The 24,519-nt window shown below is 45.4% G+C and overlaps 1 protein-coding gene across 1 annotated transcript in view; it reads right to left on the reverse strand.

Annotated features, from left to right (window-relative positions):
- CARTPT (CART prepropeptide) overlaps positions 1-21,411 on the reverse strand; it is a 92,676-nt gene extending 71,265 nt beyond the window's left edge. Inside the window, exons 1-2 of the mRNA XM_069626546.1 lie at positions 21,152-21,411; positions 20,866-20,949 (exon numbers count right to left, since the gene is read on the reverse strand). Of these exons, the coding sequence (XP_069482647.1) occupies positions 20,866-20,949; positions 21,152-21,301 (234 nt within the window). The 5' untranslated portion in view covers positions 21,302-21,411. The remainder of the gene's footprint in view (positions 1-20,865; positions 20,950-21,151) is intronic.
- Between the last annotated feature and the right edge of the window lie 3,108 nt (positions 21,412-24,519).

Below are 24,519 nucleotides of genomic sequence, written 5' to 3' on the forward strand. Positions count from 1 at the left end.
CAGTGTGCAGAGCAGTCAGGAACATCAGCAAGGGAGAGGGAGAGAGAACACGGAAGTGAAGAGGAAGGTCTTGAGTCGCTTCCGGTACCTTAGGTGGTCCTGCTCAAGTTTGAGAGAAGCAGGGAGGCTGTTCCAAAGCAAGGCCCCAGCCGAGGAAAGAGATCTACCCTCCACTCTCTGCCTGGAGAAGCGGCTGACCCTCAGATAGTTGGAGGTGGATGAGTGGAGGGCACGAGAAGCAAGATGCTTAGGAAGAGAATAATGGTTGTAGTGTGGTCCCCGGCCCCAGAAAGCCTTGTAAATGATACAGAGGGTTTTGAACTTGAGGCCAAGGACAAGTCTCGCAGTCCTGTTCTGGATAAGTTCAAATGGGCGAAGAGTAGAGGCAGGCAGATTTGGAAAGAGGATGTTGCAGTAGTCCAGCCTAGAAAGGACCAGGGCTCTGGAGACAGTGAGCTTCTGGGGGAAAGAGGGGAAAGGAAGAATACCTCTGAGGAGGTGCAGCTGATAGGGATACTTCTTAGAGATGTCAGGATGTGAGGCAAGAAGGAGAGGGTGGATTTGAAGATGACACCAAGGTTCTTAGCCTCACAGGAAGGAGCAGGTAGAGAGCCCAGAGTGGGCGGCCAGTAATAGAGAGGAAAGGAGGGAGCTGGTGTTCCGATGCCAGGTATTGGTTGAATAGCCAGGGAGAAAGGTTAGACCCCTGGGGAACCCCACAGGTAGAGAGAGAGATTGAAGAGAGGAAGGACCCCAGTTGGACCTGAAAGGGTCGGTCAGTGAGAAAGGAGGTTGGCCAGGGCCTGATCAGTGAAACACAGGTTATCATGGAGGTGCTTGAGCAGGATGGCATGGTTGACCATGTCGAAAGCAGAAGAAAGATCGAGGAGAATGAGGACAGAAGGATGGTTAGAATCAAGGTTAGAGAGCATGGATTTTCCCTTATTGGTAACTTTGTTGTTTTACTGTAGTGTTTAACCATCCTACACCTTCCTCAGCCAGACTACCTCTGCAAAGGAAGGATAACTCAGAGTAAACATCCTTTAAACCAAGATAGGCTGATGTATCTGGGCCCTAGAAACAGGGCCTGAGAAATATCCCCCTAATAGGGACTATGTTTTGCCATTTTCGTAGACACTGAGACTTGGTAAACAAGAAGAAAACAAAATAGTATCTGAAGAACCGAAATCAAAACTTGACAAGGGAATATTTGGACTAAGGATCAATGGGGCTCTTGCGATGAAAGTGATATCATCCTACAAGAAATACAGCAGTACCTAAAAAGATATTCATCCTATTTCATCACTTGAGAGGATAATTAAATATTCAAGAAAAGATTGGGACTGGACTTACATTCAATGCCAATGGTATAATGTATAAGACTTATGCATACATTATATAAACACACAATCTAATTAAATTGAATCACATTTATGTTATATCAATTCCAATATGCCAAATCATAGGAGCAAATACAAGCACTTATGTTTATTGCCATATTCATTACCAAATAGTGACATCTAAATATCTCAAACTTAATACTTTAAGTATTCACTGAAATAATGACAACATATCAATTGCATTAGTTATCAATTAATCCAAAGGGAATACCTAGAGATAAAACACAGGAATACAAGATATTTAATTGAGGGAGAGAAGCACAACAGCTTGTATCCTATTGTTACGGCTGTTCTCAATGGCTCTCTTTCCTCTGCCAGTCAGGCTGGACATGGTGAATTTTATAGGATCCCAACAGGATCTAATTTGAAGATCGCGCCCATCTTTTTGAAAAAGTCAAACGGTGCCCAACAGCACCTTGTGGCTCTCAGCGATCATGAGTCAATTGACAGCACAAATACAAATAAGCAAATCAGAGTCCACCCACATTCACCATTGGATGCACTGATAAAAGAAATCTCACATAGTGAGCTACAGAAATCACAGTGTTTGGGAACAAATTTGCCTCCTAAAAAAAGCAACATTTCTGGAACCATTGAAGTGAATCAGAACAGTGGGGAAGATGTTAAAGCCCAGAGATCTGAAATCAGGAGTGCAGTAGAAGCTTATATGCAAGGCCTTGTCATTCCTCCACTTATAGCCTTGGCGCCCCGCACCTACCATCTATAATACACTTGATGGCGCTGACAAGGCGGCGGAGAAAGTAAAACAAGCCCAGGGAAAGCCTAATATTGGAGGGTCTCCCCCCGTAATTCAAGGTTTAGCAGCACCAGTGGTTCACGCCGCGGATGTTGATGCAAACACCCAAGGGGTGTCCTCTTTTGTGGGTCACTCTGATTCAGTCGCACCATCACAATCGAGCCTACCCAATGACTTTACAAAAGGGGTTTGGCCCTGATCAAAGATGCCTTAGGAGACTTAGTCCCCAGTCTAAAAGAGAAAAGAAATAACGTGACCTCAATCAAGGACAAGAAAACACAAGGAAGCCTGGGCACGGGGAAGGTTATCCCCCGAGTTGCACTGTGCTCTATGATTCTGAAATGTCGACCCATCCCCTGCATACAATACGACCTGAACCGAAGTGCTATTTTAGCAATCTTTTCGGATATACCACTGCTGGAAGACATAACTTCAGCTGATCTGGCTTTAGTGGAATTTACATCCAATCACAACCTAAACACAGTACGGATATGGATGCAATCCAGAGTAATTCGTAATCTGGTTTGGCAAGCAAAAAACTCATTATTTGATTTAGGTTTTCTGATCGAACTAGAAATGGATAATGAATCTGAGCCAGATATGCCAAGCAACCCGATCTCTATGCAGAGAGAGAATATTGTTACAGCGAATGGCCAAGATTTAAAATATCCTTCGAAGGATAGATCTCTGTGTTCTTGTAACTGCAGTAGTAATTCAAATTAGCTGACCAAGATGAAAAAACTGCTTCCTATTACCTTGGTCAGCTGGAACTCAAGAGGTTTTAAACACTTGCTAAACAACGATACGAGTCGCCTAGGTAAATTTCACATCATTCTGTTACAAGAGACCTGGCTGCTAAATCCCATTGTCTGGGCAGGCTATCAAATACACCTGAATCCGGCACAGAAGCCCATAATAGGCAGACCTTCTGCCGGACTATTGGTGGCGTTAAAAGATGAACCGGGATCATCGTCAAGGCTGTGGGCCATGCCAAATACTCACATGCTGCTTGTAAGGGCAGTAATCAATGATGACATCTATGCCATCCTTAACATTTACTGGAATCCAGTAGCAGTCACAACTGAGTCCTTCTTTAATGATCTGAACAAACTATTTGACATGGTATCTGCAGATGGCAAGATTTCGTATTTTATCTTGGCGGGTGATCTGAATATGAATTGTCTTGCAACAGATGGGGCGCAAAAGAATAGAAAATTACAACAATGGAACACTATGATTTCCCATAGAAATTTGCATATGTTGAATGGAGCCTTTAAAGAAGATATTCCACCTGCACCAACATGGAAAAGAGGAAACTCTAAATCAATAATTGATTTCGTCTATGTGAATGGTGCCTTATGGCCATCAATGTGCTCCTTTTGTGTGGCTCCATCTGTAACAAGTGATCATAATATGTTGTGTGCCACTTGGAAAACCATGATAAATGCTATTGATGTGAAACATAGGTCATTGGAAGGTGGTTGCCTTGTGGTAAATAGTGGTAAAAACCGCCTATGATGGTCGGAGAATGCCTTGTGGCATTTTAATCAAATTTTATATGATTCCAATGCCTCATCCAATTGGCAAGCTTCAGATATAGGCCTTACATATAGTAATGCAATGCAATCGTATAATCAACAAAACACAGCGAATATCAAAAAAGAAAGGCATATCCATGTCTTTGATACCACAGTATTTACTCGGAAGAGAATTTATCGTGCAGAAGTACGAAATTTGGCAAAACTTCCTCTGTCCATTAGACTGCCCCTTATTAAAAAAGTTCGCCTACATTATAATAACTGGGTTAAAAGTTACAGAGCCAATCTCTATCAAAAAGACGGAGCAATTATGCTGTCAACTTTAGCGAATAAAAACATCACAAAAATGTGGGCGATAATTAATCAAACCAATATTGCCCAACAATTAGATCTTCAGACATCGATAGTTGAGGCTCATCAATGGGTCGATTACTTCCAATCTGTATATGCTTTACCGCCAAATGCGATTTCGATATTAAAGACACGTGAGGCATTGAGGTTTTGGCTACACATTGATCACAAGGAAATAAAACATCTAATTATGACCTCAAGCAATTCATGTGCAGTGGGCCCGGATGGAATATCGAACTCTTTAATGAAAAAACACCCTGAAGTTTGGAGCTCAATTCTCTACAAAATATTTTCTGCAATAAACAAACATCAAAGATTACCTAAAACATGGACGGAAGCTATTACAGTTCCAATTTACAAAAAGGGTGATCGTCAATCACCAACGAGCTATCGCCCAATCTCTTTATTGGATGCTCCTGCGAAAATATTTTGTAGAATTATATTAAAGGAGCTCAATGAGTGGGTAGACCAAAAGAGTCTAAGAGACCGATTCCAGTCAGGATTTGTAAAGGGCATGGGCACAATACCAAACATCTTAGCACTCTCAATGATACAATCAGAGCAGGTTGATGGCGGACTCCCCTTATATTTGGGGTTCATTGATTTTAAATCTGCTTTTGATTACATTGATAGACATATGCTGATAACCAAGCTTAGATTACATCAGTGCCCAGCCTCCCTTGTAAATCTAGTGACACTGCTACACTCCACTACCACGATGCGTGTAAAACTAAATATGAATGGCAAATTATCACCAGCCATTCACACATATAGAGGAGTGAAGCAGGGTTGTGCTCTAGCCTCATTTCTATTTAACTTCTTTATTTTCGATCTGGGCCCTACACTAATGAACTGCGTAACAGATGCGCCTCGCATAGGATCGCAAAAGGTTGCTTATTTATTATACGCAGATGATTTGGTACTATTGTCCCGCACTCCCATAGGTTTACAGAACATGTTAATTCAATTAGGGTCATATGCAACATCAAATAACCTTGTGATCAATACGACCAAATCTCAAATTTTGGTTTGCCACAATAAGATCACCAAAAAATATCATTTGGAATGGTCGCTACAAAACTGCATACTAAACATAGTTCCTAGATATAAATATCTCAGAGTTTATATTGAACATAAGAAAACCTTGAGTACTCTGACATCTGAAATTCGGGTGAAACTAAGCTCCCTGATATCTCAATCCAAAATTATGTTAAGAAGGTATGGGAAGTTCACAGTCAAACATATAGTACTATTCTATAAGACCAAAGTAATCCCAATTTTGCTCTATGGAGTTGAGGCCTTGGCACCACAAAATCGCAAATTCTGGGATAGCATAGAAGCTAGGTTTTGGAAAAAAGTTCTATCACTTTCCCCAGGAACTCCGCTTGCGATGCTGAGATTTGAACTAGGTTTGGTTTCCCTATATGCCCATGTAGTATGGAAGCAGTGTGCCCTTCTACGGAAAATGCTAGATGGCTTAGGGAAACCGACCTTTATAAATGCATTAGCTCTAAACCTATTAACTGCTAAAACGGGTATGTCAAGGCTGTGGAAAAATCATACATTGAATGCAGCTGCTGATGCCTCTGTGTCAATAGAGCTTCTGCTGAATAACCCTGATCATGCCAAAAATAAAATTCATCAGGCAGATTGGATCTCAAACCTGGAAGTTTGTAACAATCTTAAAGACTTCAATCCTGAGGCTTTTGGCCACAAAAGGTATGGGGTAATAGCAGAATATTTGCTTAAATTCCCGTCGCATGCATGTAGACGGAAATATCTAAAATTTAGATTCAACCAATATGAAACAAACGAGATCTTGTTTAGAAGAAAGTTAATATCAAAGGAGCAGAATCATTGCCGTTATTGTAACATTGATGGACAATGTGAATCACTACAACATCTTATAATTGAATGCCCAATTTTAAATGATATTAGAGTGAAATGCTTCGGGGATAAATTGTTGGTACAAAATGGCACCAGTTCTGCACAAATATGGAATTGCTTGTTTTCTAATCCAAGATTGACTATACAGCTTGAAATTGTGCAATTTCTAAATATAATTTTCCCTGATCCGAATTCAACTTCAAACACTGCTCACACTAATTTAAAGTGAACGGTGAATGTTGACCCAAATGAGAATATGGAGGATCTTATCTGTTGATAATTTAATTACTTTGTGGTATTTTGTTTTGATTAGTTATAGTGCTCAAAAATGTGTTAATTAACTTTATCATGCTTTTTCCTTTATGTGTTTCACATTTGTCCTGACTGTGATGGGTTGTAAATATTGTTTTAACTATTTTCTTTCTTTTTTACTTTTTGGTTTCTTCTCAAGATGAGGAATAATGTATGTATAACAGTGTATATAAAACATTTGAAAAGTTGGTTTACCAACTATGACAAATAAAAAAAAAAAAAAAGACCCCTCTTTATTTATAAAAACACTTAAACTACCTTAAACATTTTGAATCCCCTTCCTTACATCCCCAGAGGTGAGTACCATCTAAATGGGGATCTGCTATGTCAGCCCACCCTTCCTTGGAGGGGTCTCGGGACCCATTAAGGCGAGTCTGACACAACAGACCCCTTCCCTAACTGTAGGTACTACCCACATGGAGTGTGAGGTGAGAGGATGGCCTCTCTGTGTGGTCCCACATCACTAGGTGGCTTCAGGCAAACCGCTGTTCCTTGCGCTACTTCACCCCAGCGTACCTCCCCTGTATCCCCTAATATATATACTTAAGATCCTACACCTACCTCACATCCTGCATAACAGTCCCCTTAATACAGTTCACAACTCTACTCTCGCCCTACTTACCAGTTTCATTATATATACATATTTACACTACACTACTTAACATTACACTAACTATATATGCACCTAATTATACATAACAGGCTATGACAAACAATATATAGTAAACATATACTGTATTATGTCACAATGGGGGTGTCTGCTGCAGTCAGTCACCCCCTTCACAGTACCTATGCTGCTGTCCATTGTGGTGTCTGCAAGGGCTTGTTGGGATCTTGGCCCCTGCTGGGTCTGGGGCCTGGCCCCGTGCTCTCTGTTCATGGGTGGCCTTGTCCACCATGTGATGCCACCCAAACACAAAGCATAGCCTGCACTTTGTTATAGCCCTTGGGTGGCCCCCTGTGTGTGTGGGGGCTCACCCGCTTTACCACCACGACCTGTGGCCTTAATTAATCTTCAGGGTGGGCCGCATAAACTGGGGCCCCACCTGCAATCATCACTGCACCCCGTTGAGTTTTCAGTGTGGCCCTGTCGGCACAGGGGCTGCCTGTAGCACCACTGCAACCCGGGTGCCATCTTAACTTCAGGCTGCAGCCCGCTGGCCTTGGGATGCCACCATCTGAACATAGGAATGTACCCTTAATAATAATTCTTCTTCTAGGAGAGTAAATACAAACATATAGGGTAGACAGATATCTAATTCTATGAATCTGTCCATTAATTTTAAATGAAGTTTCCTTCATGCGGAAATCTTAGGACTAAATCGGCCGCAATTCTAGACTTTCCACTCATGAAATGTGCTTGTTATATATTTCAATGACAAGCATATAAATAGGAATGACAAATCTTAACAAGTAAGTGAACACTATGAATAAAAAGAAAAAACAATCAACTCTAAATTTATAAAGGTATGAATCGTATATTTTTAACAAGACAGTATAACAAAAAATCAATTAATCAATATTGTTAAAGTCTCAACCAAGGGCATAAGAAGAAAATTATTATATCCACATGGTACATACAGTAAGAAGTTCAAAGTTATTGGGAGAGAAACATATGAGCAAAGCAGAAATAGTAAAATAAAAGCACAATGTCATCTAGTTGATTCACTTAAGAAAACATACATAACAAATAATGGGATGCAAAAGAAGTGAAAAAGAAACAGAGGCCTGATAATGCCACCATGCTCACTGTTGAGCCCTGGGCACCATTTTGAGTTCAGACAGCATCCCCATACCAATAGGGACGCTGCCACCAATCACTGCCGTGCCCACGGCCTTCCTGTCTTCCTGGCCAGCCCCCTCTGCATATATTCCCGGGACTTACACCATCATGCCCTTCACCTGGACTTTACTTTCACTGCTCTGCCCTCTGGGGCGGAGCAGACGTCAGCTGTTCACCTCTTGGGGCATCTGTTCTCACACGTCCCGCGTAGGCTTTCAAAAGGGCCTGCCTTGCTGCCTGGTTCGAGCCTTCCCCTCACATGGCCTGGACTTGGCAGTTCTTTATCCTCAGCCCGGGCACTCCACGGCACGCTGCCTGGGCCCATCTAGTCTAGCCCCTGCCATTTACATTTTTTACATTTTTTTATTTGTATCACGCACCACTGGCCCGGGGGCAGAAGGGTGCTATCTGATATTATAAGAACAGACAAACAGAATCTAGACATGGATACCCTGCGGGCCATTATTGACGCCCATTTACGCGAAGCCTGCAATTATCTCAATAAAAACATTTTTTGTTTCTTTTTCAATGAATTGAGTGATTTAGTATCTCTCAAGTCATGAGGGGTGGCGTTTCCAAGCTCTTGGTGCTGCTGTAAGGACGGCGCTTTTGCTGACCCGGGTCAGTTTAGCTCTAGGCACCACCAGCAAATTGGTGTTGCTGGTTTTCCGCACGGGTTTCCTTTTTATGTTTTCGGCAAGGTTCTGTGTGTTAGATCCATACAGACATTTATGAGCTATTATCAGCAGGCAATATTCTATCCTGGCATAGATTTGTAGCCAATGTAATTGTTTTCTTGAGTCTGATATGTGTTCATGTTTTTTCAGTCCTACTATTGCCCTAACAGCAGTGTTCTGAATTATTTGAAGTCTAGCACAGTCACCTTTTCCCAACCAAGAGCCTATTGCAATAGTCGATCTTGGAGCTGACAACAGCCCTAGCCACTGTCTCACGCCTTTTTTCTGTCAGATACGGGCGGATCTGCGATAGTAACCTAATGTTGTAAGCAGAGGTTGACACAAGACCATTAACTAAGGCTCTCATATAAAGTTTTTGGTCAAGACATACCCCTAGAGTTTTAACTTTGTTTGTTGGCGATTTTGCAGCTTGCTACCTGAAAGTAGCTGAATTCAGGTCCTAATTTGTATACTCTAGAACTTGTGCCTATTACCACCAATTTGGTTTTGTCATTGTTTAGTGCCAGCCCACTTTCTAGCATCCAGGCTTGGATCAGGCCATATATATGGCACACGTATCCTCATTATGTTTTGCTGTTAGGGGAATGACACACTGGGGGTCATTACGACCCAGGCGTTAACCATGGCGCTATTAGCGCCATGGTTGACGCCGGTATTTTACCGATTGCACCATGGTGGATGGCGGAATTACCTCCCCATTCCAAGGTTGGCGGGGCGGTAATTCCCCATTCACCATTGGCCCTGCCCCATTCCCCTTTTTGCCCCCATAGGGCTCAATGGGAATGGGGAAGGTGGTAATTACGGTACCACAAATTGTGGTGCCGTAATTACCTCGAAAGTCCCTTTGCGGGCTCCTTCCTTAACGGCTGGTAAAACCAGCCGTTAAGGTGGGGACCCGCAAAGGGACCTCGTAATTAGGCGGTAAGGGGTTAACGGCGCCGCCACCTTTTACGGCACCGTTAACCCCTTACTGCCTGGGTCGTAATGAGGCCCACTGTGTGCCATCTGCAAAGTTAGCAAAGAGTATTCCCCTATACTCAAGTATCGAGAACAGAGGAGCAGTCAAAATATGGTATAGTGATGGCGAGAGGCAGGCCCCCTGTCTGACGCCATATTGTAGTATCGTTGTGCTAGCTTCTGCGGTGCTACTACAGACCCTAATACATCTGTTTTCTACAGAAGATTTGTCCCATGCTGCTGTACTGTCGCTAAAGTTTGCCACTTCCTTAAGTCTATTAATCAGTAGTGTGTGTTCAACCAGGTCAAATTCAGCAGTCATATCCAGCAGCATGAGAAGTACGGTTTGTGCGTTGTCTATGTTTTGTACCATGCGGGACTTGAGATCCAATAAAGCTGTTTCAGTTCCATAACCAGGTCTAAAGTCTGATTGCCGTGTGTTGAGGATGTTGTGATTGCTCAAATGCTCGAGAATGTGTTCGTATGCCACCCTATCCTGGAATGTTTGCAAAAAAGGAGTGTTGGTAATCGGTCTGTAATTAGTTGGTATAAGGGGGTCCAGTCTGGGTTTTCTGAGCAGTGGTGAAATCCACGCACCTTTTAGTTCATCTGGCACATGACTTTCCTTCAATGATGCATTGACAAATTTGGTGAGAATACTTATCAGAGAGGATGTGCATGCTTATACAGTGATGGCCGGTCACATGTCTCCCTTACAGTTAGTAGGTTTGAGATTACTGATGATGGCGGTCCATTCGATCTCTGTAATGGGTCTGAAGCTGAAGGGATTACCTGTCTCAGTCTGCTTAGTATCACTTATCCTCTGTAGGATGTGTTCTTGTTTGTCTCCAGGGACCTTCCCATTCCTCTGCATGCATATATTCTGTTTAATCTTATCGAGTTTGGCAAGCATGGCTTCCTGAATCGATGTGCACCAAGCAATGTCCTTTTGGTGACACAAGGATTTTCCAGCTCCCTGAGAATATTAAAAGGTTGTTGAGCATCATGTTGTGCGTTGGCTATCTGTGTGTCATGCACGGATTTGTTTAGCCTTTATGATGGCTGATTTGTAGCCGTTTGCCGCAATACTATATGCTTCCTCGTCTATGTCAGTTCCTGTGTGTTTCCAAGTATAAAGGTTTTTTCTTTGATGTACTTTGAGCCTTTGTAGCTCAGGTGAAAACCAAGAATTACTTTTTTTGCAGGGCACTAGTCTAGTCTTTATTGGGGCAATGGTATTTATTGCGTCTGTAATTGCCTCTTGATATACTTTTATTATCAGATCAGCCATTTGCAATTTAGCTAAGTTGTTTGTCAGCGGGGCAATCCACGCTTCCATGGCCTCTGGCTCACGTTTTCGAGCATTTCTTGACGTGGCCCAGATTTTTTGCATTGCAATGTTATTTATCTTTTTTGTGACGAACATTTCCAAGTGGATAAAGAAGTGGTCTGACCAAGGACTCGGGGAGATTATGGGTTCACTTTGGTGATATTGCATGCAGCTACCCAGTCAGGGTATTACCCTTTGTGTGTGTAGCCTCATTAACTTGTGGGGTAAAGCCCAGCCTGGTGAGTGTCCTCCAGTCCATTGGCTGACTGATCATTGTCTTTACCCAGCCAAAGGTTGAGGTCTCCCAAGACCATAAGCTTAGTTGTAGGTTTTAACAGGGGTAGCACCATGTTACCTATTTGGATGGCAAAGTCATGCATGGGCATGGGTAGACTATAGATAAGAATTAGGTTCACTGTTGTGGTTGCATCTGTGGCAATCTTTAGAAAGAGTGTTTCACATCCCACTGGACCTGTTGTGTCTATTTCCCATACCTCGTATAGATGAGGGCAACACCTCCTCCCATTTGAGTCTGTCTGTCCATACGCAGGATGGTGTAGTCTAGGGCAATAGCTAGTGCTACTGACGGACCGGCTGCTTGATGTAGCCATGTTTCTGTTACAGCACATATATCCAGACCCTGTTCTAACATGCAGTCTGCCACCTCTGTAGCGTGCTTAGTTAATGATCTGGTATTCAACAATACTTTAAGTTTATTGTTTTTTGTGTCTCTGTCTCCTTCCCTATTTAGTAAGTTTAATGCAGTCTCCACGGTACTCAATTTACTCTCTAACAAGTGTGAGTGCAGGAATGTCTCTGACCTAAGCTCCTCTGTTGCTTTTTCCTCCATATCCTGATTAGCCACTTGGGATGTCATAGTACCTGAGTTGGCAGTCTTTACTATCACAACACAGCTCTTTGTATCCGCATTCTCATTGTTCATAGTACTATCTGTCTCGGTAGTCATTTCTGAACAGTCAGGGACAATGACTGACATATCCAGATGATCGGCTCTAGTATTCATATAGTGTGCACTGATCTCTGCCCGCCGTCGCGCTGCAGAGGCGAGCAGAGCACTTTGGTCAATGGTCCTCTTCTTTATGTTAGATCAAGCAGTTACTAGACCATCCAAGGGATCCATAGTATTATAGGGGGCAAGGAAATGGAGCAACTATTACCTTGTGGAAAGCAGCATTTCGGGCAGGGACGCAGACGGCACGGACAGGCAAAGACCGGCTCGCCTCTGACGCATGGTTGCTGATGCGCCTGAAGAATAAGAAATAGCACGTGGAACTACACAACACTTGGGAGTTGTAGTTCGCTAGAGTGTTTTACAGGTAGGGCTATGGGCAATTCAAATCTAGGCAATTTTATTAAGAACCCGGTGGCTAGGAAAAAGTAGGCAGTGGTTAAAACAATAATATAGCATGGCTATGCAGAAGGATACACCCACTTTCTGCATTTGAGGGTCCTACAGGTGAGACTATCATTCTAAGACGGTGAACCTGCCGTTGGCCACGCAGAGGCATGCAGCAACTGGGTGCGCAGGACACAGAATCCGTAAGGTCATGATCAACGGCGTCCTGTACCAAGTGCCGGTGCAACGTGGGTGCTCCTCATGCAAGCTACCAGAGACACATGGTTCTATACGACCCAAGTTATTACTTCACATCCCAAAAAGGTTGATGTTAAAATTGAGAATATAGTAGTTGTATCTAACTGGGATCCAGCCCATATTTATCCCCATGTCAAAAAAACCTTTGACCCCTTTCTTGTTGCTAATGACAAACAGTCCAAATTTTTAAGAATAGACTGTATCAAATACTTCTGCAGAGATAATCATTTTTTGTAAACATTGGAAGATAGCAATCCTTTGGCTTTGTAATGGCTGGATCATAGGAATTCTATTCTGTTATTACAATTGTTCAACCCCTGCCCCATTTTACAAGGTGTTACAACCTGCTCAAAATGAAACTGCCCATGTTGGATGTGAGGCAGGCAGACTCCATTCTGTGGCTCTTCTAATGCCACCGCCTCAGTGGCTCCCCCTGGAGGTAAGAGCTTCTTGCCTCATAGGTAGAGGACTGCCCGTCCACTCTGCAGTCCATTGCAGCATATGGAAGGGGGCAGAAGTACGAGACTGACACACAGGTGGCATGGTTGTTGGCATAACATTTTATTATACCAAGGTAAAGAGTAAAGCTACCTCTCCCTAACTCTATGAGGGATTTCCCTACCTCAACTCAAATACTATGGGTCCTGACAGAATGTCCAAGCAACGGAAATGTCCACCATCCCGTGTCAGAAATCCTACCTCTATCCCTTACACTTATAAGGAAACTAATAAAGTAACGAGTCTACTTGGTCCAGAAGCATGACTCCCTTCTTCTGGACAGTGAAGCAAAGTTGCAAAAGGGTTTTGAAACCTGAGGGAATGTCTCCCTTGCCCGGGTTGCAGGTCCTTTTTGAAGCACATAACAAAGTTCCCGTGTATAATGATGAAAAGCAGTAGAGTTCTCAGTTGAAACTTACAAGATAAAGTTCTAGCTGAAAACATGTGGGAGAGGGTATGCCCAGATGTGGTTCCCTTGCTCGCTGCGTCATAGGGAACCAAGCTGCATCTCACTGAGGAGACCCAACAAGGCCAAAACATGTCTGGGGTTGCTTGCGTTTCTGTGCAGCGGCCACCTGGCCTAGCAGATCGGGCAGGGCTGCTCCCATTTGTGGCAGTACCTCACTGATTTGCATATGGCTGGACACCTTTTGCAATGGCGCAGACGAGCTAAGTAACCGTGGTGTGGAAGGTTGCCCATAGCAATGCCAGTGGTTCAGATTAATTCAAAACCTTCCACCCATCACTTTTTTGGATTCCAGCACAAAACACCAACTTCCATTGTTTCCCATCATTATTTCTTCACTTTTGGGTTGTTGGAGAATGTCTCTCCTCTCCAGGTATCGTGACACAAAGCTAGGGTGAATGACTCCCTTCCCCTGGAGTCTCTTTTCACTTAACTGTACAATTTCACAATGGCAGCAGAATGAGTCCCTTCCACTGGCCTTCCTCAGGCTTTGTTCTTACAGTTCACAATACTAGGTGCAATGTCTCCCTTCCCCTTGCCTTTCTCAGGCTTGGTTCGCAGTTTACTTTACACAGTTCACAATGTCTCCCTTGCCTTGGCAATTCTCACTTTAGCTTCAAACACACATTTCTGAACTTTTCTTCTTTCATTGGGGTTTACTTGGTATCTTCCATTTACCAAGTACTGCAATGAGGAAGATGACCTGTGCTGTGTGCAGATTTAGTGTCCCAGACCCTGGTTTCTCTTACCGTTTGATTCGACCCACTTGGTTCACTCTCCTTCCAAGTGGGACCACTAGGAAGACATCTCACTTCCTGGTTTGGATCCCAGACCCCTGGTTCTCTCCCTTTCACGTTCCGCTCCCTTGGCTCACTCTCCTGCCAAGTATGGCTGCAAGGGAGATTCCCTGCTTATTACTTCTCTCTGGCAGACCTGATTCACTATCCTGCCAAGTACTGCGATTTTTCTAAATTCTCTCTGGTAGACCTGGTTCACTATCCTGCCAGGTACTGCGACTATGAAGATGACTGATGTTGATCTTCGCTACTGAGTGAGGGTCTTAGACCTGTCTTACTTGGTTTCTTTCTTGGATTTTGGGGAAATTAGCTTTGTTTCCAAGGATTTCCGTTCTCTCCCTGATTGGCAGGGGGAGGGTATCCCATTGCTCTCTTCTGCCTCTACCAACCGTTCCGGTCACCCCTGTACCTTTAGGGTCTTTCCTGGTAGGTTCTGGTCAGTCTCTGGGATGTTCGACTTCGGTTTTGGCCTTCTGCGGTCTTCCTCTGTGTGCTGCAGCGCCACTGCAGCGTTCGGTCCTTGACAGCGAGCACGTCTCCTCGCGGCCGTGCTGTCCCTTTGCTTCGCCCACCTAGGCTGCTGTTTCACCCTCTGGCCGGACAATCCTTCCATGTTGGACCGATTGCGAACACCACCATAGACCCGGTAAACCCTGATTCTGCAGCCCCTTCTGTTCACCGACAGCTCGAGCATTCTCCATGCCCGCAATTCATCCAGTAAAGGCTTCTGTCTTTTCCTGGATTTTTACAGTTCTATTTTGTATTGGCCTTGGCCAATAGGAATTCATGAAACACTACACTGCTCAATAGTGATTTGAGGAGTAGTCTTCATGCCTCTGCACTTCCTCCTCGTCCCAGTATTTTCCTCAGAGTTTTCTCTAAGGTAGACCTGACATTTCTTAGACCCAGTACCTTTACTATAGATCTCCCTTGGGTTGACTATGTTCTTCATTGTCCCAGTACTGTTGTTATTATGTACATGACACGGCAAGGTAAAGGAAGGTAAGGTGAGGGAAACTGGAGTGGAATATACTGTGTTCTCTCTGGATAGTCCTCCCTGCTCCCACGGGGGGGATCCCTCCCCACGAGATCCTGCCATTGAGCACCACCCCCAGCGGGACAATCGGGTAGCAGCCTCACCTCCCTGGCCTCATGGGAGGGGGCCCCCGTAGGGGAGGAGGGACAACATCCAAGGATTCATCACACTTGGTGCTACTTCATATGATATGATATATGATATGGCATTTATAACGCGCCTGTACACAAGTGTTTCAAGATGCTTGTTGGCAATGCTGTGTTCCAAACAGGTTAGAAGCAGAGCTAGTCTTTAACGAGTGTCAACCCCTATAACTATAAAATAATTGACCAATCATCGTGAGATTTAACTGAAATCTTTCATTATTTATAACCAACTGAATGGAGAATTTGTCATCCTGTGTTTTATGGTTTGCAGTTTTGTTATAGGGTAATGCATTGCCCTACTTAGCAACAATGAATAAATCTATGCATTAGGCATGAGAACCCCTTGAATGGGTTCTGGACCGACAGAATTGCCCACCCTCGCTACTGTAGGCTTTACTCATCCGACCAGTGATAACCATTCTGTCAATCACAGCAAACTCATCATAGGACAACAGAGAAGGTTAGTGATCACCTAACTCGGTTGAAGCTATTGGTGAAGCGAACATAATCCTAGATTTTACCATCGCTTAGAAGTGCAGTCACGACAGCACAAGCTTCAGCAAATAATGTGTTGCCGGAGCCCCGCTCCATCCTTCAGACCCAGTGGGTCCCAGACACGACTCTCACAGATGCTGCGCCTCATGGAGCAGACCACTTTCAGAAGACTCTGCATTTGTGCTGAGTCTTCTGAAAGCAGTCTGCTCAGTGTAACGCACCTTGCTCCGCTTCACAGCCCATTCTTCAACGAGCGTTCAGAGCACGGAGTACTGTAGTCTGCCTTCAGAAACCCTTCGGAAACTGCTGAAGCCTCACATACAGTTTTTCTGCTGTCCAAACTCGTAGATATGTCCTGCATTTTACAGACATCTCTTTATTAGTGTGAATATTGTGACTAATCAAAACAGAGGAGTCCATTATTCGCTTAAAAGGTTTTCTTAATGAACCATTATAAGACATGTTAAACATTTAAAATTGTGGCCATTATGTCGTTCCCATAATGCTTTTGCTTTTATGCAAATCGCCAGGATTGTGGTCTATGTAGATACTGTTGCACAACCTGGCTGGGGTCAACGCACCTGGGTCCCGGCAACTCCTTCCCAAAGCCCCGCCGCTCCTAAGAATTGACAATAATAAATGTTTTCAATTTCTAGCACCGGTCACCGAGAGATATATTTGAGAATGCCTCACCGTTTATGATCTAGCGAATGTATTACATTATAGCGCCTGGGGAGCATGGAACTGGCAGCAGTGCGCGGTATAAATCAACTTAACATAACATATCATTCTACCCATTATACATTTCGTAGTACATATACCACAGTGTTTTTGCAAAAGAGTAAGCCTGTCCTTAAGCCTGGCAGCCCATAGAGTTCCAGCAACAACCAAATGCTACCTGCCAATATTGTGCTTGTTATGTTCTGATGCTTTTCTACTGCGCCAGTTTTCCAGCATGGTGGTCTTAGATCGTCTAGGCTTGTACCAGGATCGGTGTATTGTGTCAGCGTCATCCAAACCTTAGTTCATAGAAGGAAACATGATCGGGGCCGGGGAGAAGAGCAGAGGATGGGAAAGCGGGAACTGGCTGGCAGAAAGGCAAGGGATGCAGAGCGGTAGGGTGATTTGTGGTGGCACGGGTGATTGTTGGTCTCCTCAGCGGGACCTTAGATAGTTCTAGAATGCAGAAAGAAGAGCATGCCCTGCGGTGTTTGGGATTGCTGGATTGTGTTTGGCAGCTGTGGAGAATAGGAATGATCGCATGACTATTGTTTGGATCCATGGCGGGACCGGGAATGTGTGTGGACAGTCCTAGGAGTATAGTGGCTTCGAGAGCCAGGCATACCTTTAGGTTTAACTGGGAGTGAGCGCCGGAGTATTTAGAGAATGGACTGAACCAGCTTTGCCAATCCTGATCATTTCTCCGGTAATCAGGAGCCTTGTCAAGCACATGGAAGGTCGATATTCCAGGAGACAGGAATGATAGCACTGTTGGACACATATGAAACTGCTTGGCCGGTGAGACTAAAGCTTGTGGCTGTTCTGTCAAAGGTCCACCCGTGGCATTGAAAGCTCTGGGGGGGCCGGGCAAGGAAGCCAGCCTCATTCATCATTGGCTAGTACCATGTGTCATGATTGGTCTAGAGAAATGCACATTCTTCCTGGCCTAGATCACACCTGTAGTCATAGTGACTCACTGGCACGTGCACTGAGATGTAGAAGCTTACTGAGATAAAGATACATGAAGGGGCAGCAACGGCGTGCACGGGCTCACTTATAATGGCAGAGGCCTGTCGTTTTTTCTTGAAATGGTTTAATGTCCACATTGGTTTTTACAAACTCTGTGTAATGGGTCTTTTAAATTTAAAAAAATGTTTGCCTTCAGTCTTCATTTAAAAGTGTTTCATTTACAAGCATGGCTTAAATGCTGGTTTTAATTAAGCAAATAACAACATGTTCTAGTGCTACTAACCAATGTATCCGATTTACGTATCATGATTTTTCTGCTTGCTTACAATGATTTTATCTTCTGGTATTATCACCTTATGAACCCAGAACTCGGTTCAGATGTGTCTGGGATGTTGCACCGTGAGATATCTTTGGGAAATGATGGCCTTCCTTTGCCCGGAATTTACTCTTGCCTTAAGTGGCTGTGTATTCACTATCAGTTGCCCAGGGCAATCTGAAGCCCAGCTGCAAGTGAGGAGCAAATCTACATGTGCAAGTGAGGAGCAGATCTAAACATGCACCAGTGCATGTGAGGAGCAGATCTACATGTGCAAGTGAGCAGCAGATCTACACGTGCAAGTGAGCAGCAGATCTACACGTGCAAGTGAGGAGCAGGTCCACACGTGCAAGTGAGGAGCAGATCTACATGTGCAAGTGAGGAGCAGGTCCACAGGTGCAAGTGAGGAGCAGATCTAAACATGCACCAGTGCATGTGAGGAGCAGATCTACATGTGCGAGTGAGCAGCAGATCTACATGTGCAAGTGAGGAGCAGATCTACATGTGCAAGTGAGGAGCAGATCTACACGTGCAAGTGACGAGCAGGTCTAAACATGCATTTCCAGTGCAAGATCTACATGTGCAAGTGAGGAGCAGATCTACATGTGCAAGTGAGGAGCAGATCTACATGTGCAAGTGAGGAGCAGATCTACACGTGCAAGTGAGCAGCAGGTCTAAACATGCATTTCCAGTGCATGTGCAAGTGAGGAGCAGATCTACATGTGCAAGTGAGGAGCAGATCTACATGTGCAAGTGAGGAGCAGATCTACATGTGCAAGTGAGGAGCAGATCTACACGTGCAAGTGAGCAGCAGATCTACATGTGCAAGTGACGAGCAGGTCTAAACATGCATTTCCAGTGCATGTGCAAGTGAGGAGCAGATCTACATGTGCAAGTGAGCAGCAGATCTACATGTGCAAGTGACGAGCAGGTCTAAACATGCATTTCCAGTGCATGTGCAAGTGAGGAGCAGATCTAAACATGCACCAGTGCATGTGAGGAGCAGATCTACATGTGCAAGTGAGCAGCAGATCTACATGTGCAAGTGAGGAGCAGGTCCACACGTGCAAGTGAGGAGCAGATCCACACGTGCAAGTGAGGAGCAGATCCACACGTGCAAGTGAGGAGCAGATCCACACGTGCAAGTGAGGAGCAGATCTACATGTGCAAGTGAGGAGCAGATCTAAACATGCACCAGTGCATGTGAGGAGCAGATCTACATGTGCGAGTGAGCAGCAGATCTACATGTGCGAGTGAGCAGCAGATCTACATGTGCAAGTGAGGAGCAGATCTACATGTGCAAGTGAGGAGCAGATCTACATGTGCAAGTGAGGAGCAGGTCCACACGTGCAAGTGAGCAGCAGATCTACATGTGCAAGTGAGCAGCAGATCTACTTGTGCAAGTGAGGAACAGATCTACATGTGCAAGTGAGCAGCAGATCTACATGGGCAAGTGAGCAGCAGGTCTAAACATGCCTTTCCAGTGCATGTGCAAGTGAGGAGCAGATCTAAACATGCACCAGTGCATGTGATTAGCAGATCTACATGTACGAGTGAGCAGCAGATCTAAACATGCATTCCCAAACATGCATTTCGAGTGCATGTGCAAGTCAGCAGCAGATCTAAAACATGCATTTCCAGTGCATGTGCAAGTGAGGAGCGGATCTAAACATGCATTTCCAGTGCATGTGCAAGTGAGGAGCGGATCTAAACATGCATTTCCAGTGCATGTGCAAGTGAGGAGCGGATCTAAACATGCATTTCCAGTGCATGTGCAAGTCAGGAGCAGATCTAAAACATGCATTTCCAGTGCATGTGCAAGTGAGGAGCGGATCTAAACATGCATTTCCAGTGCATGTCAGATTCCAGAAGCCAAGGCTGTTTTATCTCCTGATGCATAACCCCTCCCCTTCCCCCCCCCCCCCTCCCCATATCATCATAGCAAGGCGACCCTGGTGGATGACTAACAATAGGACGTCCTCTGCCCCTAATCAAGCCAGACCCCCACCAGGTAACCTTTGCCTTTCTTTATCTTCCTAGCCTGAAAACATTGCAACTTCTTCTTCGCCGCCTCCCTTTGGGACTTTGCAAGGCTCTCCGAGGGCCTCTGGGTAGGACCAGTGCTGTATAAGAGTTTAAATAAATAAAATAACACATGGTCCTCAGATAGCGCCATGTTGTCGTATCGACTAAGTCCTGCGGGCTCTTTTCAAATGCTTCCTCCCCCAGATGCGCGAACATGTCGCCACTCGCTCGGGGCCATTGTGCAAGGTTGTCGCGCTCGCATTGCAGGTGCTTTATGCAGCTGGGTTTCGCATCTGACTTGTTTCACTGTTCGGGTGTGAAGTCGTCCCACGGGTCGTGATCTTGTGACCTGGACTGTGGTTCCAGGACACAAGGAAGATTCCAATAGAAAGAGCCCCGCAGCTCAGGGCGCACACATGGCGTACCAGTACCAGCGTGCGGCTGCTCGGTGCCCGCCGCCTCTCTATAACAGCGTACAGTTCGCCCCCATTCCCAATGGCACCCCTCCTCCTCACCCCTGGGATGGATCCAATCCCGCTTCTTGGCGCCTGCCTAGCTACACACATGTACGTACCCCCAGAATGATGGAAAGGTGAGTATCCCACGTGTGTACGCTTAAATGAAGGGGTGTTGCTGACATAGCCTGGAAGAAAAGTGATGAATGCATAGGGGTCAATCTGACTTACCACCAACACATGACGGGGGGCGGCAACCCACCTTCCACTTACACTTACTTTTCAAATAACTTTAAAACACATCAACCACTCACCATGGGGACTTGTCCATACTTCTTCTCATAGGTCGGAAGCCTTTTACTCTTCAATTTTTCCAACACTTCTTGCAATGCCTCAATCTAAAAAAAACACAAGGGGGTAAGACAACTTGTCAAAGGCAGAGCCGCCAACGGGGGGCTTACACCCAGCACCTGCCAATAGCAAATTGTTCTTCTTTAGCAATTGTTGGGAAAACACAAGCGCCACGACACAAGCTGGAAACAGAGGAGTTGCAGTGCAGCGAAAAGCAAAGACGGCAATTTATTAGCCCAAACTTCCTACCAGTTCCTTCTCGTGGGACGCGTTCTCCAGGCTGGAATAGAAGTCCAGGGCTCGGGGCTCCAGGTCCCCGGGCTCCTGCCCGACGGCGCCCAGCAGCAGCAGTGCGGAGCTGAGCAGGAGCAGCAGGGGCAGGCGGGGGGCGCTCTCCATGGTGCTGCTGACGGGGCTTCTGGAGCGCACAGGTGGAGCTGCTTTATAAAGCCGGGGCGGGCGGGCGGAGAGGGGCCCCCAGGGTCTAACTCTCCACACAATGACGTCGCCGTGCGCACCCAGTGGTCCGGGGGCAGCACACGCTGCACCAGGGGGTCTGAAGGCGTGGAAAGTGAGTCTGATGGGGGGGAGGCGGGGGGTGGTCTGGCGCTTCTGACTGCGGTGTGAAAGGTATTGACTGGGACAAGTACTCATAATTCCGAGCACTTTCATATCTAGCGCGTATCAGTCCTTATACCAAAACAACGGCCCTGGTGATATCCAGCGCGTGTCACTCTCAGTGGCAGCAACTGTCACGGTAACGATGTAGTGTGCTTCTAGTGTAGTAAATGTATGACCTTTAAAATAATGGACTACAAGCATTAAATATTTAATTTACTATCGCTTCATATATTTTATAGACATGATGTCGTTTTCATTATCTAAGAGGCGTAATGAGCCGATTACTTACCGATAATCTTCATTACTCATAGTCCTGCTCTTCCTCGACACAGTGTGTACTTGTGTGGTCCCAACCTCCCCATCAGGCATCCATTCCATCGTTTTTAATCGATTGCACATGCCCCACCCCTCGCTACGGAGAGCTTAACACTCCCAGGCGCCACATCGTGTCAGTTCAGTACCCCCTAACACATGGTGACTTTTATTTAGGCTGCACCAGAGTGGTGAGGTGGGGCACAAGTACAATGACGAGGAAGAGTAGGACTAGGAGTAATGTAGATTACCGGTAAGTATCCGGCCCATTTCCTCTACATCCCTCTTTCTTGTCCGAGTGCTTTCCTGTAAGGCATACCAAATATAGCGTTGACAAATCAGTATGAATGAAAACAACCAGAGTGCTGCTCCAACACCCCATCACTCCCGGCAACCACAACGTTTCAGTTTGAATTTTACTGCCATCCTGACAGGATCTACAGTGGGGACTGGGTAGAGCTGGGAGAGTCAGGAGTTCATGGTTAGGGCCGAGACAGCGCTGAGCTAGGGGGTGTGGCCTGGTTCTAAGGGCCAAACACAAGCCAAATCGGGAAAATATCTGTGTAAATCTTGAAATTCTATATTTTGCAAATTACATAACTGACAGAGCCAAATATTCTCGAGGAACACCACCCATGATATCATCAGTACCATTGTAAGCTTTGCATCATCTGCCCTCAGTGTTATCTCACATTTTGTCTCATCAGACTCCTTTTCCTTTCCTCTATCTCACTCTCCACCCATGGTTTTCCCCAGGGGTCTAACCTCTCCCCTGGCTTTTCAACCAATATCTGGTACCCCTCGCGTACCGCATTGCTGTTCTTTGCTCCAACTTTCAGTGCTATGCCGATGACACTCCACTCGTTTTCTGGCTCCGCTCCGCCACCTCTTCTCCCTCTCTTATCTCTGATTGTCTGCAATCCAGGAGTGGTGTGTCGCCAAAGACCTCTGCCATATTGCCAGTAAGTCAGAGATCCTCCTCATTGGTACTCCGCCACCATCCTTTCCTGTCACTCTCTGGCCAGCCTCCCTTGGCCCTCTCCCTGCTCCCACCTTCGACTCCATGCTTTCCTTTTCTCCACACATCTCTGACGTCTCTAAAAAGTCACACTATCAGCTGCACCTCCTCAGAGGTATTCTTCCTTTCCTCTCCTTCCCCCAGAAGCTCACTGTCTCTCGAGCTCTGGTTCTCTCTAGGCTGGACTACTGCAACAGCCTCTGCCTAAATCTGCCTGCTACTCAGGCCCAGCTCCAGCACAGGGGCCAGAGGGGCCAGGTCCCCCAAGGCAAGTCCCTGGCCCGCCTAGAAAACAGGGCCAGACTGGCAAACAAAAGAGGCCGTGGAACATTTGTTCAAAGTGGCCCCTATTTCGCTGCACGAGCGAGCAATATTAGTGCACAGGAAGATATTACTGCACCAAGGGGCACTATTGCAAAATAGGGCTGGTCGATTTCATCACATTGAAAACAAGCATTGGCAATGCCAACAGTTTGTGTAGGCATGGGAAGAGCACTTTCCAAGCATCGCCGTATTGGTATTAACTGGGCATTAATGGTAGCAGGTGCAAAACGGTCTGAGTACCTGGACATCTATTAGCAGTGCCTGGCAAATGCCTAATACATATACACAAGCCAAAACTGTTGGCTTTGCAGTGTTTATTTTTAACAGTATAAAGGGATGGTCTAGTAAAAAATTTGATTTAAAAAATAGATAGGCAACATAAAAAAAAATACTAGCATTCTCCGTTTTAAAACTTCCTATGTAAAATTTTGAGCTATTCAAGCTCAAAATTCGCAAAAGCAAGCACATGGGCGCATCCATTTTGTGAAATGGATGCCCTCCTGTGCTGGCTTTTGCTTTTGCGGCACTAATGAAGGAAAAGCCAGCCAGCTGTAGTAAACAAAGGCTACCGCTGGGTGGCTTTCCCTTCATTAGTGCTGTAGGCGGAGGACGGGGACCGGAGACCAGAGCAGGAAAGCTGCAGCTGAATCTCGGTAAGTGCTATTTTTTTTTTTTTTAAAAAATAAGCACTAGCTGCGTTTTTTTTTCTAAGTTTTCTGGGCTGGAGGAGCCCGGAAAACTTAGAAATAAAACCGCAGCTTTAAAAACCTTGTATTTATGTTTGCGGTCGCTTTTGAAGCGACCGCAAACATAAATACAACGTTGTGTTGGAAAACGTTGTGGTTTTTCTTTCCAAGTTTCTCAGGCTCCTCCGGCTCGAAGGAGCCTGAGAAACTTGGAAAGAAAAACCGCGTTGTTTCTGCCTGAATCTGCTTTACCATTTGGGGCTCTCGGGCTCCCCACGGGGAGCCCGAGAGCCCCAAATGGTAAAGCAGATTCAGGCAGAAACAACGCGGCATTGCGGAAAACAACCGCGTTGTTTCTACCTGAATCTGCTTTCCCATTTGGGGCTCTCGGGCTTCCCACGGGGAGCCCGAGAGCCCCAAATGGGAAATCAGCTGCAGGTAGAAACACTACGCGGCATGTAAACATAACCGCGTGTGTTTCTGCCTGCTGTGGCTTTCACTTTGGGTCTCCGGTGAGCACCGGAGACCCAAAGTGATAACCACAGCAGGCAGAAACACACGCGGTTGTGTTGGAAAACGCTGCGGTTTTCTTTCCAAGTTTCTCAGGCTCCTCCGAGCCGGAGGAGCCTGAGAAACTTGGAAAGAAAAACCGCAGC

The sequence above is a fragment of the Ambystoma mexicanum genome, chromosome 6p (assembly GCF_040938575.1).
Source record: "Ambystoma mexicanum isolate Mex_15411 chromosome 6p, UKY_AmexF1_1, whole genome shotgun sequence".
NCBI lineage: Eukaryota > Metazoa > Chordata > Amphibia > Caudata > Ambystomatidae > Ambystoma > Ambystoma mexicanum.